The following is a 14,692-nucleotide window of genomic DNA, read 5'->3' on the forward strand; positions in this document are numbered from 1 at the left end:
TAGCCTCACAACACTGGTGCTGAGACCAGGGCTTACCCCAAAGAAGAGAGAAACCCGCCCAATTACGTCCTAATACGCGTGGCAGAGAGCGTGTTCACCGCACTGAAGAGGGACCGGGGAGGCGAGGAGGTGTCGCTGTGCCCTGGGGCAGTGGCAGCGTATCTGAAGAGAGGCCCCGTAAGCCGCGAAATAAACAGGCGACAATTTAGAGAACGCGGTTAATTAGCTGGGTTTTAGCCACCATCGCTCCCCCCAGAACGGGCAGGTTGAAAGGCAGGACTTTTGTTTGTGCTCGCTCAGCCCTTGTGTGCGTTCACAAACACTGTCAGGAGTCTTTCAAAACAGACTGTCTTCAGTTGAAACACTGCTTTGCCGCTGGAGATCGCAGTGGAAATCTTACCACCAAAACACACTGGTTTAAAATATTTATTAATTAAAAAAAATTTAAAATTCTTTTTATACAAAGATGATGAGAAAAATCTCATGCAAACTGGGCATACAATAAAAATAACTCAACTATTCGTATGATGGTTTTGTACAAAATAATCCCATTTTGAGTAGGGCCCCCGACAGACGTCGCGGCCGCCCTGTCTGGGGCCCGGCGCCCCCTCGGACTGCTGCGGGGGTCCGGGGTCCACGTGTGGAGGCGCTCGGGGTCGTCGCTATGACTGGTGATGATGATGCTATTGCTACTACTCGGGACACGGGACGGACACCCAGCACTCGGAAGGAGCCCCCGCGCCACGGGGCTCAGAACCCAGGGAACACACAAAGGTCTGGAGAAAAGTTTCGGGTACTCAGATCAACTCATGAAAACACCTTGAGAGGGATATAGATACTTCTGTTGAGCTACAAACCTGCGGTGGGTTTATGATTTGTACAGATTACAAGTACTTTGCATAATTAAACAATTAAGGGAGCGACCTACCATGGCAATTCGAAACGCATCAGACTCGGAACGCCGTACAAAAGAGAGCTTCAATATGAAACAGTAATCCTCCGAGAAGTGCTCCGCTCTGCACCTGTCCTACTGCGCCTCTCACACGCTCATCTCATCTTCCGCAGCCGCAGTCGGTTTTCCTTGTCCCGTTTCTTAAGAATAAGTATGAATTGGTTGAAAAAATGCTCCTGGTCCTTCTTTCTTTGAACAAGACGAAACCTCTGGTCCCGGCCGTACTTCTCCGCAAACTCCTTAAACGTGGTTCTGAAAAACAGGAACTTTCCTGAGGCCTGTCTGCCCGGGAGCGGTTTCCGCACCTCCTGACCCCCGCAGGCTGGCATCACCTCCAGGGGTGGACAGCGGCTACCACCCGATCTAGCTGTCCTCGGGCCACAGGGAGAGGACATGGGGAAGGTCGGGGACAGGGGCGGGACTTGGGGCAGGTCGGGGGACAGGGGCGGGACTTGGGGCAGGTCGGAGGAGAGGGGTGGGATCTGGGGCAGGTCAGGGGATGGGAGCGGGATCTGGGGCAGGAAATGGGCATCCCACACCTGCCCCAGCTACTCCCGTGCTGGGCGCCACTCCCCGTGGGGGCCCTTGGGATCCTGACCCCACCGAATACCCGCATGGCTACCTCTCCCCAGCCTCTGGAGATGAACCCAGACTCTCTGGCTTCTTCAGCCTCCCTCACTCGGAGCTCTCAACTGCCCACCTGCGTCCACCACTGCTTTGGCCACACGGGTCCCCTCCTGTCCCCTCTTAGGATGTCCTGGCTGCCACGGGCCACTCAGGCAGCCCCTCTGCCTGGCACACCGTCCCTCACGTCTGCTCTCGTCACTGGCAGTCGGGCTCCGCGTGTCTTTTTTGAGGAAACTCACCCTACAGACGGGGTCCCTCGCAGCCCTCGTCAACAGCCACAACCGTGGTAAGCCCAACTGTGCCATCTACTCCTCCCCGCCCCCCGCTCCACTGGAGGCTCTGTGATCCGTGTTGTTTCCCGCCAAAGGTCCCGGGTGCCTGGCGGCAGTGGCCGGCGTGTGGAAGAACCTAAGGTCAACTGAACGGGCCCGGGAGTCCGACGCAGGGTCTGGGCGGCTCAAAGGGCAAGTGGGTAAGCCCCTTGCAGGGACAAATGGCACCTTCGCGAGCACCGGTCCCCACAGCCTCCCCCCTCCCAGGCCCGAGCTGGCAGCCGGGAACAGGCCCGCAGGGCTACATGAGCTCCGTCCGGGGATCCAAAGTCCTCCCGCTTCTCCTTGTGGAGGACTTCATACTCCGCTGCGGACATTTCACTCTTGTATCAAAGGATTATGATGTAACAGCTGTTTCACACATAAACAGGAGGGCTGCACTGACATGGCTGTCAGGACCCCGGACACATCCCCACCTGCCACCAGCGTCCCTCTTCCTGGTCCAGCCCCACAGCCTCCTGGGTCACGCCCCGGGGTTGTGCCTGCTCATGGGCATCTCAGAAAGAAAGCGCTTCTCTCTGCTGCCCTCCTTCCTTCTTCCCTCTTCCTCCTTCTCTGGACTGAAAGTGTACATCCCCCAGGATCCTAGGTGGACCTCCCGGCACCCCCCGGTGCTAGTGTTGGGGGGGGGGGGTCAAGGCCTTTGGGAGGTGACTAGGTCACTAAGGGCTCACCAGACCCTGAGCCAGAACGCTGATCTCGGACTTCCAGCCTCTAGAACTGTGAGGAATATCCGTCTCTTGAGGCCCCTGGTTTGTGTTCCTGGGAACAGGAGCCCAAATGGACTAAAGGACTAAGGCCCTTGTTTCATCCTTCCTTCCTTCCAAGATGAGAATCACAGGGACTTGTTAATCTCTTCCCTTGTCTGGATAGCAGCCTGCATATCTTCCATTCAGAGGCCGAGCACAGATCTTGTCTACAAGGTCCTGCTCGGGGCACTTCTGAAAAGAAGTGTCCCTGAGAAGAGAGGGAGAATTACAAATCTGTGGCCCCCCAGCCATGCCGTGGGGGCATCCTGGCTTCTGCTGGGCCTTCCAGTGGGCCGGGGGAGCCCCTGAGTCACGGGCACAGCACCCCCCTTTTCCCTCTGGCAGCTGGGGACACAGCCCACCTGCACCTAAAGGAGGGAGACAGTGTGGCCTTGGGAAGAAGCACAGAGTGCAGACCCCACAGCCTGAGCGGCAGACCGAGGGGAGGACCCCCGTGGCCCCTCGCCCCATCTCAGGACCCCCAGAGCTGGGCAGGACTGGGAGCTGGCTCTGGCTGTCCCCGTGGCTGTGGTGGCAGGGTCAGAGCACAGTGTAACTGGCAGAGCCGCTGAACCCCGAGAGGCTGCTTCTAGGGTGCTCAGATGGCCTGTGCTTAGCTCACCTGGCCACCCATGTGCAGCGACTTGAACTGCACGCATGCTACTAGGATGCCTATGGAACAGTGAGAGGAGAGGGTGAAGCGGTCTGTAAAGTCTTGACGATGTTGCAGAATCAGCCATTCTGACGTAAAAATGGTTTAATAACCATAAAAGTACGTATGCACGGTGCACATTTTTAACACAGCAGGCAGTTTAATCTACCTTTAAAGAAGAGTAAGTTTAACTTTCTGATTTCCATCAGTCATTTTCCTTCTGTGCGTATGTGTGTGTGTGAGAGATCTTTCTCCTAATTGTCAGACGCGTTATGAGTATGTTCTCCTTTGTCTTCATGACGGGAAGGGGAATGTGTTGACTTATTGTTAACATTTTACCAATGGACAGATTGAGAATATTTGATGATGATGGTGACGGAGCTGGTGGTGGGGCTGGTGATGATGGCGATGAGAGGCATCTCCGTCACCAAGCTCCTTCTACCTGCCAGGTGCTATGTTCGCTTCCACGTCTGCACCACCCGGGGAGTCTGCCGTAGCCGAACTGCCCACAGATGATGCCGGAAGCTCAGAAAGGTGCAATGCCTCACTCCACTGCAGGGCTGAGGAGGGCTGGGGGGGCTGTGCCCTGAGGCAGGGGCTCCACACCAACTCCTCTCTCCTAGGGTCACCATGTGGGGACACAGAGATGCCAGTGTTCTCATCTCTAACCACAGGAAATCACAATTTACAAACGTTTAGATGAACATTTGCTCTTCTAGATTAGCCTTTTGTGATGGGGGTAATTCATGCTACATTTTTCCCCATTCAGAAAACATCTGTCCTTCAAATACTTGCAGAGGTTTTATAAGGACCATATAACCAACATCCAATTATTGACCAGGTGAACTAAATAATAATCAATCAAAACATGGGAGCCTACGTCTTCACAGAAAGCAAACATCAATTAATGTTTTTTTTAAAAAAATAATGTTGTATTTATGCATTATTACTAAAATGTCAAAGTGCCCGCATTATTATTAAAAATAATAATGCATAAACGTCCGTTCAGATGTATCTCCACCCCAAATAAAAATAAACCGAAGTCAATTTTTTTGGCTTATAAAAGTTATAGTCCTATATTTCTAAAAGTAGTACAATGTTCATTACTTCTTAAATATTAGCCAATTTTGGGGGTGCCTGGGTGGCCAGTCAGTTAAACGTCTGACTCTTGATTTTGGCTCAGGTCATGATCTCACAGCTTATGAGTTTGCACTAACAGCATGGAGCCTGCTTGGGATTCTCTGTCTCCTCTCTCTCTGCCCCTCCCCCTGCTTGCATTCTCTCTCTCTCTCTCTCTCTCATAAATAAATAAATAAACATTTTTACACAGAAGCCAATTTTAAAGAAGACTTAAGTTCATGCATTTTTCTAAGTTCTAACATCCAGTTTCCTATTGGTTTATTTCACGGGAACAGTGCCAGGTTATTTTAGGTGACTTTGGCAGCAAAATTACTTGGCTCATTTGCCCTGGTGTGTGTCCCTTCTTTCCACCCTGGCCGACTGGGAAGACGTCTGCAACCAACGGCGAGGTTTATTTTACTGCTGCTGTTCGGGCTCTGTATGCCTACTCTCCGAGTTCGTGTTCCGTGCGCTTACTTTCTGATCCCTAGATTCGAGGTTAGCCCTCATCTTGAGTGCTGACCTACTGACTAGTTATTCAGGTCATGGAGTCAGGGTGGCCACGCTGGAAAACCAGGCAGGGCAGCAAAATGGAAGGGTGTGGGGAGCAGAGAGAACCGTGGGCCGCGCAGGCAGGCAGGGCTGGTGGCTCAGTCACCCACAACTTCACCATTACGCTCATGAGGTCTCCGCGATGGTAGGTTACACGATTTAACCAGAACAGACTTTAAAAGCCCTCTTACAGTCATCGGTAAGTCTCCCGCCCCGAAGTCACCCGGTATTTCTGTCTCCATACCTGGTTGACACCTTAGATTCCTCCAGAAGTTTTTTGAATTCTTCTTTGGCGAGCAGCAATTTGTTTTTCTTCTCCTTATATTCTTCTTTTATCCTTGTCTTGACAAACTGTTCAAATATCTTGAAACACACACATACACACACAGAAAAGTATTACAGGTTGCATATCAGAAATGAAATCTTGTGCCTCAAACACAACACAAAAGAACAGCAAGCATCTGTGGCTAAGCCTTTTCTTTTCCATAAGGTGGAAGGCACAGTCCCTCCAGGGAGGGGCTCTCCTGAACCAAGCGTCTACATAAGTAAGCCTGGATTCCCAAGAGAATCTCGGGTCAAACGCTGAATCAGCCCCGCTTGGGGGCGGGGGTGGGTCCTGTTTCTTGTTTCGGAATTCCATGAGCAGCTTCTAGGGTCATGCGCTGTCTGGCTGACCTTCATATCGCTGCTGGTCGTCCCAGGAACACATGAGGTTTTGTCATTTGTTCTAGTCAATTCCTACAGTGACACAATTGGTATCTGAGCCTCCAAACGTGATTTTAACTTGTGAAAAGAAAGTCAACCCAGCATCTCTGATCCCCCAGCCTCTAGTCTCTAAGAAGACCACTTGTGGTCTGGTCATCAGGGCGGGGGCGTCACGCAGACACGGCAAGTCTCTCCTCGGGGTGTCACGGAGCCTCTGGGTGGTCAGACCCAAAGCGAAGACCTGACCCTCGGACACTGCGTGATCCCCAGTTGGACAAGAAGTGGGTTTTGAGCAGGAGAACCCCATCCCCTAGCCTGAAGGATACGAGTATCGTCTGGTGGGCAGGTGCATCATGGCCCCGGGACCCTCTCCCTTGCGAGCTGACAGTCAACACAGAGACGCGACACCGAGGACCCTCTCTGCAGCCGTCAGTCCGTCAATGGATGGGGGCAGCGCATCGTTGTGGTATGAGGTGCCATTTACAAACCGGAGCCTGAAGGAGGTAGGGACAGCTGCTTCATTCCTAATGCCATCCGAGCCTCAAGAGCATTAAAAAGAAAATACCGGAGATGACTTGAAAGTGTGCGCACACATGAATAAAAAGATCAATACAATTTTCACGTGTGACCCTGGAAGGCCTATAAACAGCAACTCTGTCCCAACCGGACCCAAGGCCACTGCCGACATTAGACTTTGACCCGAGCGCTCTGGGGGTCTCCTGCACTCCTGCCCCCGAGGGGGAGGCGGGGAAGACGCGGCCAATGCAGGAGGCTCTCTCAGCTTGGACGGGGATTTCACACTGCCTTTCAGTGGCCACTCGCCTTACGGGATTATAAACACCCAATGCTCCCCTGTCCTGAAGACTCTGCACGGAAAGGAAACATTCAGGAGCAGGACTTAAATGGAGAAGGTGTGCTTATATATTAAAGTAGGACTATATCGGCTTATTTCACCTTCAAGGCAAGTGGTGTGCAACCTCGCCGGCTGTCTTAGAATTTAAACTAATAAAACAGGTGAAGGAAGGGTTATTATCCACATAAAAGTGTGGGGCTCCATCATTAGAGCTTTTGCTCTACTAATTTTAAGTCTGGACAGAAACCCTGCCTGGCCGCGGGAGACCCGCTTCTCCTACCGCTGAGCCGCCCACCCATGGAACCCAAGTTCTTGCCTCTCCCTCTGCCCTGTCGCTCTAGTTACGCCGCTGTAATTTAACATAGCGGCGTTTTTCTCCCCGCTTTGACAAATTACACCAGCTTCACTCAAAGTGGGGCACGACTTTTTAAAAGAGATACCACTGGCCATTGTCTCGCTATGGCGTGTCCTCCCATAATGAAAAGGAAACACTATCTGTTACCGTGGAAACAGGTCTGATGAGCGTGGCCCGACCCCTCGTCTCTGTTTGGGTTCAGTCACTTCTCCTTTGCAGCCCCCTGTGGAGGACGGGCCATTGGCGGTTTGCCCACCATGAGCTCTAGTTTCCGCATAGAAACATGTGACAGCGGGGCCGGTACAGATTCTAGCCGGATGCTTGCCATCAACGGTGGGGGTGGGTGGGGTGGGTGGGGGTGGGGGGTCCTGTGAGGAGCACTGGGGTTTCGGGGGGCCTGGATATTGCCTCCTTCTCCGGCGCGGCTCCAGCACCAGTGCTCATAGGAGCTGCGGCTTCCCCCGCGTCGCGGGTGGTTTCTGATCCCAGGGCTCTCTGATGCTGCTCTGTGTCGACCACCAGTGAGGCCCAGTTCCCGCTCTTCCTCCCGGGGCCTCCGGGGCCACGCTGCAGACTGGTGACCCTGAAGTTTCCTCTGTCTGATGGTGTCCCCCGAACAGCGCACTCCGGTCTGATCTGATCTGGTCTGATCTGATCACATCCAGGCGTGGGGGCCCGGACATCCCAGCCCAGGTGGCCACAGCTGCACCTGCTGCCATGGGCAGGGGAGGGGGGGAATGCGCAGCCCCATGGTGCTCACACGCACGAGTCTCATGCAGGATTCCCCAGAGCAGTTCAGCAGCACACCGAGTGCTGCGTGCTCCCATCAAGTGCGGGGGGGGGGGGGGGGGGGGGGCGAGGGGTAAGCGTAAGATCCTGGGGGGGGGGGGGCAGGCTTCCTCAGCTTCCTTCAAAGGGTCTAACGGTCTCTAAAAACACCCCTGAACTGGCAACAATGGTGCTGACCGCGCCATCAGCGAAAGCACGGTCCACAGATGGCCAGCGTGCGGGTCTTAACCAAGTAAGGCATTCTTCACAACAAGCGGACTACGAGAGCTCACAGCCGAGCAGTCTGACCGTTTGCTCTTTAATATCGCACAGAAGAGTGAAATATTACTGATGATTAAAGTCTACAGTTTTTTTCAGCTGTGTGCACGCGCGTGTGTGTGCGTGTAATCTAACCTCCTCTGACTCTATTGTAACTTTTTTTTTTTGGAGCCACTGCTAACACGTTTCACGCATTTTCAGATGTTTCCTTCTGGAAAATACGAGCCAGCTGCAATGCAACAAAAAGGTCATTAATTCTAAGTTCCTCAAAGGTCTAAGTTCCGTGTTCCAGTGTGGCCGACCCAGCACCATCCCGAGCCCCGGCGTGTGCCAGCGGGGCCCTGCCATCGGCGGGACGGGCAGGGGTCCGCAAGCCCGAGGCTCCGCCCGCTCGGTGTTTCGCTGATCGTGCCGGCGCGTGCTTGAGGAAACTTCAGGACCCACGACAGAGCTGGAAACGGGGTTGCCCTTTCTGTCCTCTGGGCCCCGGGCTCTGCTGTCTGATAGCACGCGGGCCGTGGAGACAGAGGCCACGTCTGAAACAGCTCTCCGGCCTTCTCTGTTTCCAGCAGCCGATCCGATGACCCGCTTTCCATGTGCGTCATTTCACACTCAGAAGAGTGCAGACAGAAGAGGCAGGACTGGAGCAGGAACCAGAGACCCCAGAGACCTCCGGGGAACACCAGACCCCGGCCGGGCCGTGCATCAGGGCCCAGGCCCTCAGCCGGCAGTCAGCACCGCCCGTCCCTCTGTCCGTCCGCTTCGTCTTGGAAGCCGTATCGGCTCCATGATCTACGCTGACAAGGAGCCAGCGCAGACCGGCCAGGCTAACGTGTCCTCCAGGCGAGCTGCCTCTCGCCCACCTCTGCCCTTTCTGGGGACCTGCCCTCTGGACCTGCCACCCCTTCCCTCATACACCCTCTTACTGTTTCCGGGACCCTCCTCTCGTTCAATGTCATCGTGTAAGAGCTTAACTGAGTCTTAACACAGCTATCTGGGGTGCGGTCAGTGTTCCCAGCACGTGCATTTTCACCTGTCCTGTGGGGTCACCCCCAGATGGTTTGCTAAGACACTGAGGGGATGACCGTCCCCTGCACCGGCAACCACTGCCGCGCACAAGCTCACACGCGAGACCACCGGGTCTACCCCTTCCCCTCTGACAAAATGAACGTGACAGGCGTGTGCATGTCACGAGCGTCAGGAGGAGCGTCCCGCTCGCGCTGGGTCTCCAGGGCCCGCCAGCCCGCCACCACGTTACCTGCTTCCGCTCCTCAGAGTTTAGCAGGAGGTAACGCGGATCAAACACGATTTTGTGTAATTCTTTCTCCCAGGTAGAAAACGCTGACACCTGAAGAAAGATATTCAACAGAGTTGTTTTTAGCATCTAACACAGAGCCCGAGGTCATGCCGAAATCATCGATGGGGGCAAACAGCATCGGGGTGCCGTGGGCTCAGCGACGCAGCCTTGCACGAGAGCGTTAGGCACGCCAAGGTTCCAGGAAATCAACACCTAGAGCGCCGGGAAATTAAATGCTACACTCGTGCCACTATTTCTTCCCTGGATGTCTTCCAGGGCCACGTGCCGCTGATCTGAAGCCCCCGTTCTATCTGTGCAGCTGGAACGCCATTCTGGAACGTCACATCTTGAAATCAGAAATAACGGTAAAAACTTTCAGAACCCCGCAGACCACGACAGAGGGCGATTTCTTATGGTCTGCACTTTGCAACAATTTTAGTTGATTTTTAGTCAATATTTAAATCTTTTTAGGTACGCCATGTTTTTAAAAACGAACCATGTTACTTTACAATAGTTTTAGATTTACAGAAAAGTTAACAAGAATATTACAGAGTGACCACATATCCTACTCAGCTTCCCATACTGTGAACATCCTACGTCAGTATGGATGCCAGATCTGTCTACACGGTTGTTAACAAAAGTCCACATTTAAGACTTCTTTAGTTTTGGGGGCACCCGGGTGGCTCAGTCGGTCAGGCATCTGAGTCTGGCTCAGGTCATGATCTCGTGGTTCATGGGTTCGAGCCCCGCATCAGGCCCTGTGCGGACAGCTCGGAGCCTGGAGCCTGCTTCGGATTCCGTGTCTCCCTCTCTGTCTGCCCCTCCCCTGCTCACACACTCACTCTGTCTCTCTCTCTTAAAGATAAATAAATATTCAAAAAAATAACAAAGAAAAAAAGGCTTCCTTAGTTTTGACCCAGCTTTCTTTTTCTGCCTAGGATCCCACCCAGGACAGCACGTGACAGTGTCATGTGAGTTTCTCAGACTTCCCTTGTTATTCGGGCCTTGACGGTTTTGCTGGTCAGGAGTGTTGTGAGATGGCCTCTATCAGGATTATCTTTTAGATAATTAGATGATTAGACCAGGGTTCTGGGTTTTGGGGAAAAGCACAGAACAAGGCGCTGTCTTCATCCATCACGTCACAGTACTTCCTGTCACCGTGACTGACGACACTCGGTGTGGACCCAGACCACTGGGCTGAGGCTGTGCTCAATAGCTCTGTCCTGCACACACTCACTCTTTGTCCCCTTCCCGCTGTGCTTTCTGGGGGGAAAGTCACCGTGTGCAGCCCACTCCTCGGGTTACGTTCCACCTCTTGGGGGGGGGTATCCCAATACGAGCTATTTGGAACTCTCAAGGGGATATTTATCGATTCCCCCACATTTACTTATTTATCCCATCACTTATTTGTATCATTACAGGCTCATGGGTATTTCTAACCCGGGTTATAACCCAATATCATCCAGATGCTTTGTTTTTGCCCACATTCTTCCAGCTTTGGCCGTTGAGAGGTTTTCCGACTGGCTCCTGCGTGCCTTTGGCGTACCCCATCGTCGTTTTGGGGGGCCCTTCCTTATTTTCTGAACTTCAAGGTGCCCCGGCCTCATCTTGTGTCTCTCCTGCCCCAGCCCTAGAGTCAGACCATTCTCCAAGAATCGCGGTTCCTTTTGCTGGAGAACAAATCAGAACCGTGACCTGGTGCGAGTGGTTCTCCGCCGTGGGACACAGAGCTTCTAGCTTCTCCCCGCTGACAGAGCAAGGAAACCTTTACGTCATTTACACGATGATGTAGCCACTTAAAAGCATGGACTAGGGACTGCCTACGCCCTAGGCCCCACGCTGCGTGCTGAGGACTCAGAGAAAGTCAAGGTCCTGACATCGGAGAGCCCGTGGCCTGGGGCAAGGCAGACAAGCGAGCTAATGATCCCCTGCGAGGCATCTGTGCCATACGAGGGACACTCCCGGACACGGAGAGGCCACGGCGAAGGGACATCCCCATCCCCAGGGTCAGTTTCCAGAACACTGACTCTTCTGGAACATGGACACTCCTCAGGCTCCCGAAGGGCCGGGGGGTCCAGGAGGGGCTGTCTGGGGTGCAAAGGCGTGCTCGTGAGCTGGGGGTATGTGACAAGTGCCAGCGGCAGAGCATGCTGGGGGGCAGGGAGGGGTCGGGGAGAGGCGGGATAGTCCCAGGCTGACGGAGGACCTGCACTTGACCTGGGGAGCCACGGCGGGCAGTCACACGTGCTGCGCATTTGAGGGAGGCTACTCCGGCCCGCCGGGCGGGGAATGAACCCTGGGCCCAGAGGAGACCGCAAGCTAACGGTGGCTTTACAAAAACAAAACCCGTTCACCCTCTCACCTCTGAGCACATTGACGCGTTGCTGGTAGAGACACTATTTTAATAAACAGGTGCTTACTTGGTACACCTTAACGTGTGGGTTTTTTTAAATAGACGCTTTCTACCTTTACTAACAAGAGTCAAAACCCCTTGTTAATATTCATGAGCTCCGTTACTGGGCGGGATGACCCAGGCTCCACCCGGGGGACTTCTTCCAAGGAGAACATGGTAAAGTGTGGACACGCCCCAGGGATTGGGGGCAGGGTTCCCGGGGAAGCATCCAGGCAGAGCGATCCCATCATTCTTTGGCTCCCGACCACAGCACCGTTAGGGCAGCTGTGGAGAGAAACTGTGGGCCGCCTCGGCTCAGCCCAGGCACACAGGCTCCTGTCCACCTGCTAGGGACCGGTCTCTCAGCTCGCTAGGGAGGGCAGAGGATGTCACAGAATCGGTGTCACGTAACTAACTCTACCAGGATTATGATAATTTGGGGGATTCTAGACGTATAATAAAATCATTAAAAAAAATTAATGGTATATGGTTGCCTCCAAAGGAATTTGCAATCTGTAAGAGGAGATAAGCCGCGTCTACAATGACTGTAATTCGCAGTGACAGAACAGGTGTTGTCACATTACCTGAGAGCCATGCTAACAGGTGCTGCCCAAGTTCAGAGGATGGCGGCCGTGGTTGCGAGAGGGACAACCAGGTGTGGGACCCAGGGCTGGGGATCAGAGCAGATGGGACGGATGGATGGCCATGTTGGAACATTCGCCACGTGTGGGGGCACAGCCTTGTCTGTGAGACCCAGCTGTTCCCAGAGGTCCCCGGATCATTGCCGTTAGGATCGATTACAAGCATCGCTGCAGACAGAGCCTGATCTCACTAGGCCTGCGCCTCCCACGTCCCCAAGGTCACGTCTAGGTAAGTTCATTCTACGGGGCCGGGAAGGAGGTCTCCCCACTCTTGCTGGGTGCCAGCAGGAGCCATTCTCAGCCCCAAGGCCACCGTGTTCCCTGCCGTGGCCCCCCACCCCATGCCAAGTGGCTGGCTTCTCCAACACCCACAGGAGAGTCTGTACGAGCCCCGGCCTTACGTTACATCATGTGATGTCCTTCCGGGTTGACCCACCACCCTATTCACGGGCCTGCCCAGTCTCAAACGAGGGGGTTACTCCGGGGGTGCACCCGGGGGTGGGGACCTTGGGGCTGCCTCAGGATCCTGCCCACCCGGCGGGCCCAGGACCGACTCCAGCACACGGCTGTTTCTCTCTTATGTCCAGCCCACACTTCCCGACACTTTGGCACTTCCCCGAGATTTCGTCTTTGAACGGTGGAATTTTTCAGCAATTTTAAACCCTCGCGTGCAGAGTCCTGCCGTCCCTCTGCAGCCGGGCGGTGTTCTGTGCCGATTCCGTCTCCCCCGCGGGGCCGTGTTCCGTGATCCGCGATCAGCTCCCGACCATCGGCAACTGTGATCCAGGCACGTCTGAGCGCCTGGGTGTGCCGGCCACCAGGAGACTCTGCCGCCAGCCTCTCCTGAGCCCCGCGCACGTTCTCTATTTCATCCACGCTGGGGTGTCGTCGCCGGCCAGCGTCGTGGGCACGTGCTGGACGGGTCACTGAGTGCTGGGTCACGGCCCTGCCTTCTTCCCGCACAGCCTCCTGCTCCTGGCGTTCCTCGGGCACACGCCCTCCCCGTCGTCTCTAGGTCCTGACTTGCTGTTGGTTCCCTGGCGTCTATGCTGCTGAGGACACTCCTGGCAGACGCAGCTGTAAGACAGAACTGCGGACAGGCCTTGACCTCCGGGCGGGGACCAGAGGTGCCACATGGCTGGCTGGGCGGGGGTGTCCCTGTGTGGCACATCTGCACCCACAGACGTCGCTGCTGGGAGCGGCAGGGGGAGGAGGATGAGACGCAGGGGAGACGCTGGCACCATGGCCGCAGGAGCTGGGCCCTCTTCCAGCCGCTGTCAGTGTGCTCCCCGCGAAGACAACCTCGCTGGGAAAACCCCCGAGGGTTTTGCAGGAAGCAGCTGCAAATGGAGGCTGGTCACTGCAGTGCTTGGAGACGGTGGTCTGGTCCCCAAACTGCTCTCCGTCCTCCAGCGCTTTTTTCCCTGGACCCCAGCACCCACCCTCCCGAGGGCTCCGTTTCTTGAGATCTGACTGGCCAGCCATTCGTTCAGCCAGGGCCCCCGTGGCGGCTTCTTGGCCAGCCAAGCCCTGAGCTGCTCCCGTGCAGGGCCCATCTTCCCTGAGCGAGGGACCTCCTCGGCCCCCTCCACCTGCTGGGCACAGGCGAGACCCACCCTCTATCAGAAGCCCCCTGAAGGTGACCAAGGTCTTGTGCACGAGGAAGAAAAATCGCCGATGAGACTGTTTCTGACCTCAGCCCCAGCGTCACCAAAGCCTCTGAAACCGGAGGAAAATGGTCTCGCATTGCGTTCCGGCCGGAACGCCAGGTGATATGCCAGCAAGAGCCTCCCGGGAGGCCGTCACAACCAGAAAGGCCCCCGCAGGCAGGACACCGCGAAGGAAGCAGGCAGATGCTGCCTTTATCTTCAAAGCCAAAGGCCATTTCACGAACTTGTCACTCACTGGATCACACACAAGACCAGGGACCCTAAGGACCAGAGAAAATGAAGGAAGGCTGGAAACGGATGGCTCGTGCCCGGCCCTGAACTTGAGGGTCAGTTGGCAGGACGGCGTGTTCCGGGGCACACTGGGGGGTGGCAGGGCCACCGGGGCTCCCCTCTCATGCCCTGTGGGGCAGACGATGAGCCTGTGGACAAGTGGTGTGACTGAGTCGCCTGTCCGTCCACTGCACCGCCCCCCCGCACCGTCCTGTCACCTCCTGAGGGCTCTGTCGGGGTGCCCTGGCTGTTGGCTGGGCTCAGGAACACGGAGCTGGGTGGTCTCAGGGTCTCGGGGGCAATTTCCATCTCAAACACAAAATGCACTTATTTCAGAAGCCAACGGTTTTGCCCAAATTTGATTCTCAAACACGTCGTGTTTACTCTTTCCTTCCTCTGCGTTCGTAAATGTGATACGGAGCCTGGAGGGTGGACGGTCCATCCGCAGGGTGGCTTTTCCCTCTGGTTTTCACGGCCTC

The 14,692-nt window shown here is 55.0% G+C and overlaps 1 protein-coding gene and 1 long non-coding RNA gene across 7 annotated transcripts in view; one reads left to right on the top strand and one right to left on the bottom strand.

Annotated features, from left to right (window-relative positions):
* Positions 1 to 496: 496 nt before the first annotated feature.
* TCERG1L (transcription elongation regulator 1 like) overlaps positions 497 to 14,692 on the bottom strand; it is a 68,906-nt gene continuing 54,710 nt past the window's right edge. The window contains exons 6-9 of one of the 6 annotated variants that reach the window (XR_006194363.1): positions 9,202 to 9,291; positions 5,228 to 5,346; positions 929 to 1,204; positions 497 to 776 (exon numbers count right to left, since the gene is read on the bottom strand). Coding sequence is in view for 4 of the 6 variants with exons in the window: in XM_042907880.1 (XP_042763814.1) it covers positions 8,914 to 9,291 (378 nt within the window). In the remaining 2 variants the exon portion in view is untranslated. Of the gene's footprint in view, positions 1,205 to 5,227; positions 5,347 to 7,795; positions 8,173 to 8,898; positions 9,292 to 14,692 lie in introns of those variants that run through there. The other 5 variants (XR_006194362.1, XM_042907881.1, XM_042907883.1 and 2 more) reach the window with 5 other exon arrangements.
* LOC122201892 lies at positions 8,819 to 11,402 on the top strand. The gene is made up of 4 exons (XR_006194366.1): positions 8,819 to 8,905; positions 9,275 to 9,605; positions 10,179 to 10,272; positions 10,869 to 11,402. It is a non-coding gene; the product is annotated as an uncharacterized LOC122201892 (long non-coding RNA).

The sequence above is a fragment of the Panthera leo genome, chromosome D2, assembly GCF_018350215.1.
Source record: "Panthera leo isolate Ple1 chromosome D2, P.leo_Ple1_pat1.1, whole genome shotgun sequence".
Lineage (NCBI taxonomy): Eukaryota > Metazoa > Chordata > Mammalia > Carnivora > Felidae > Panthera > Panthera leo.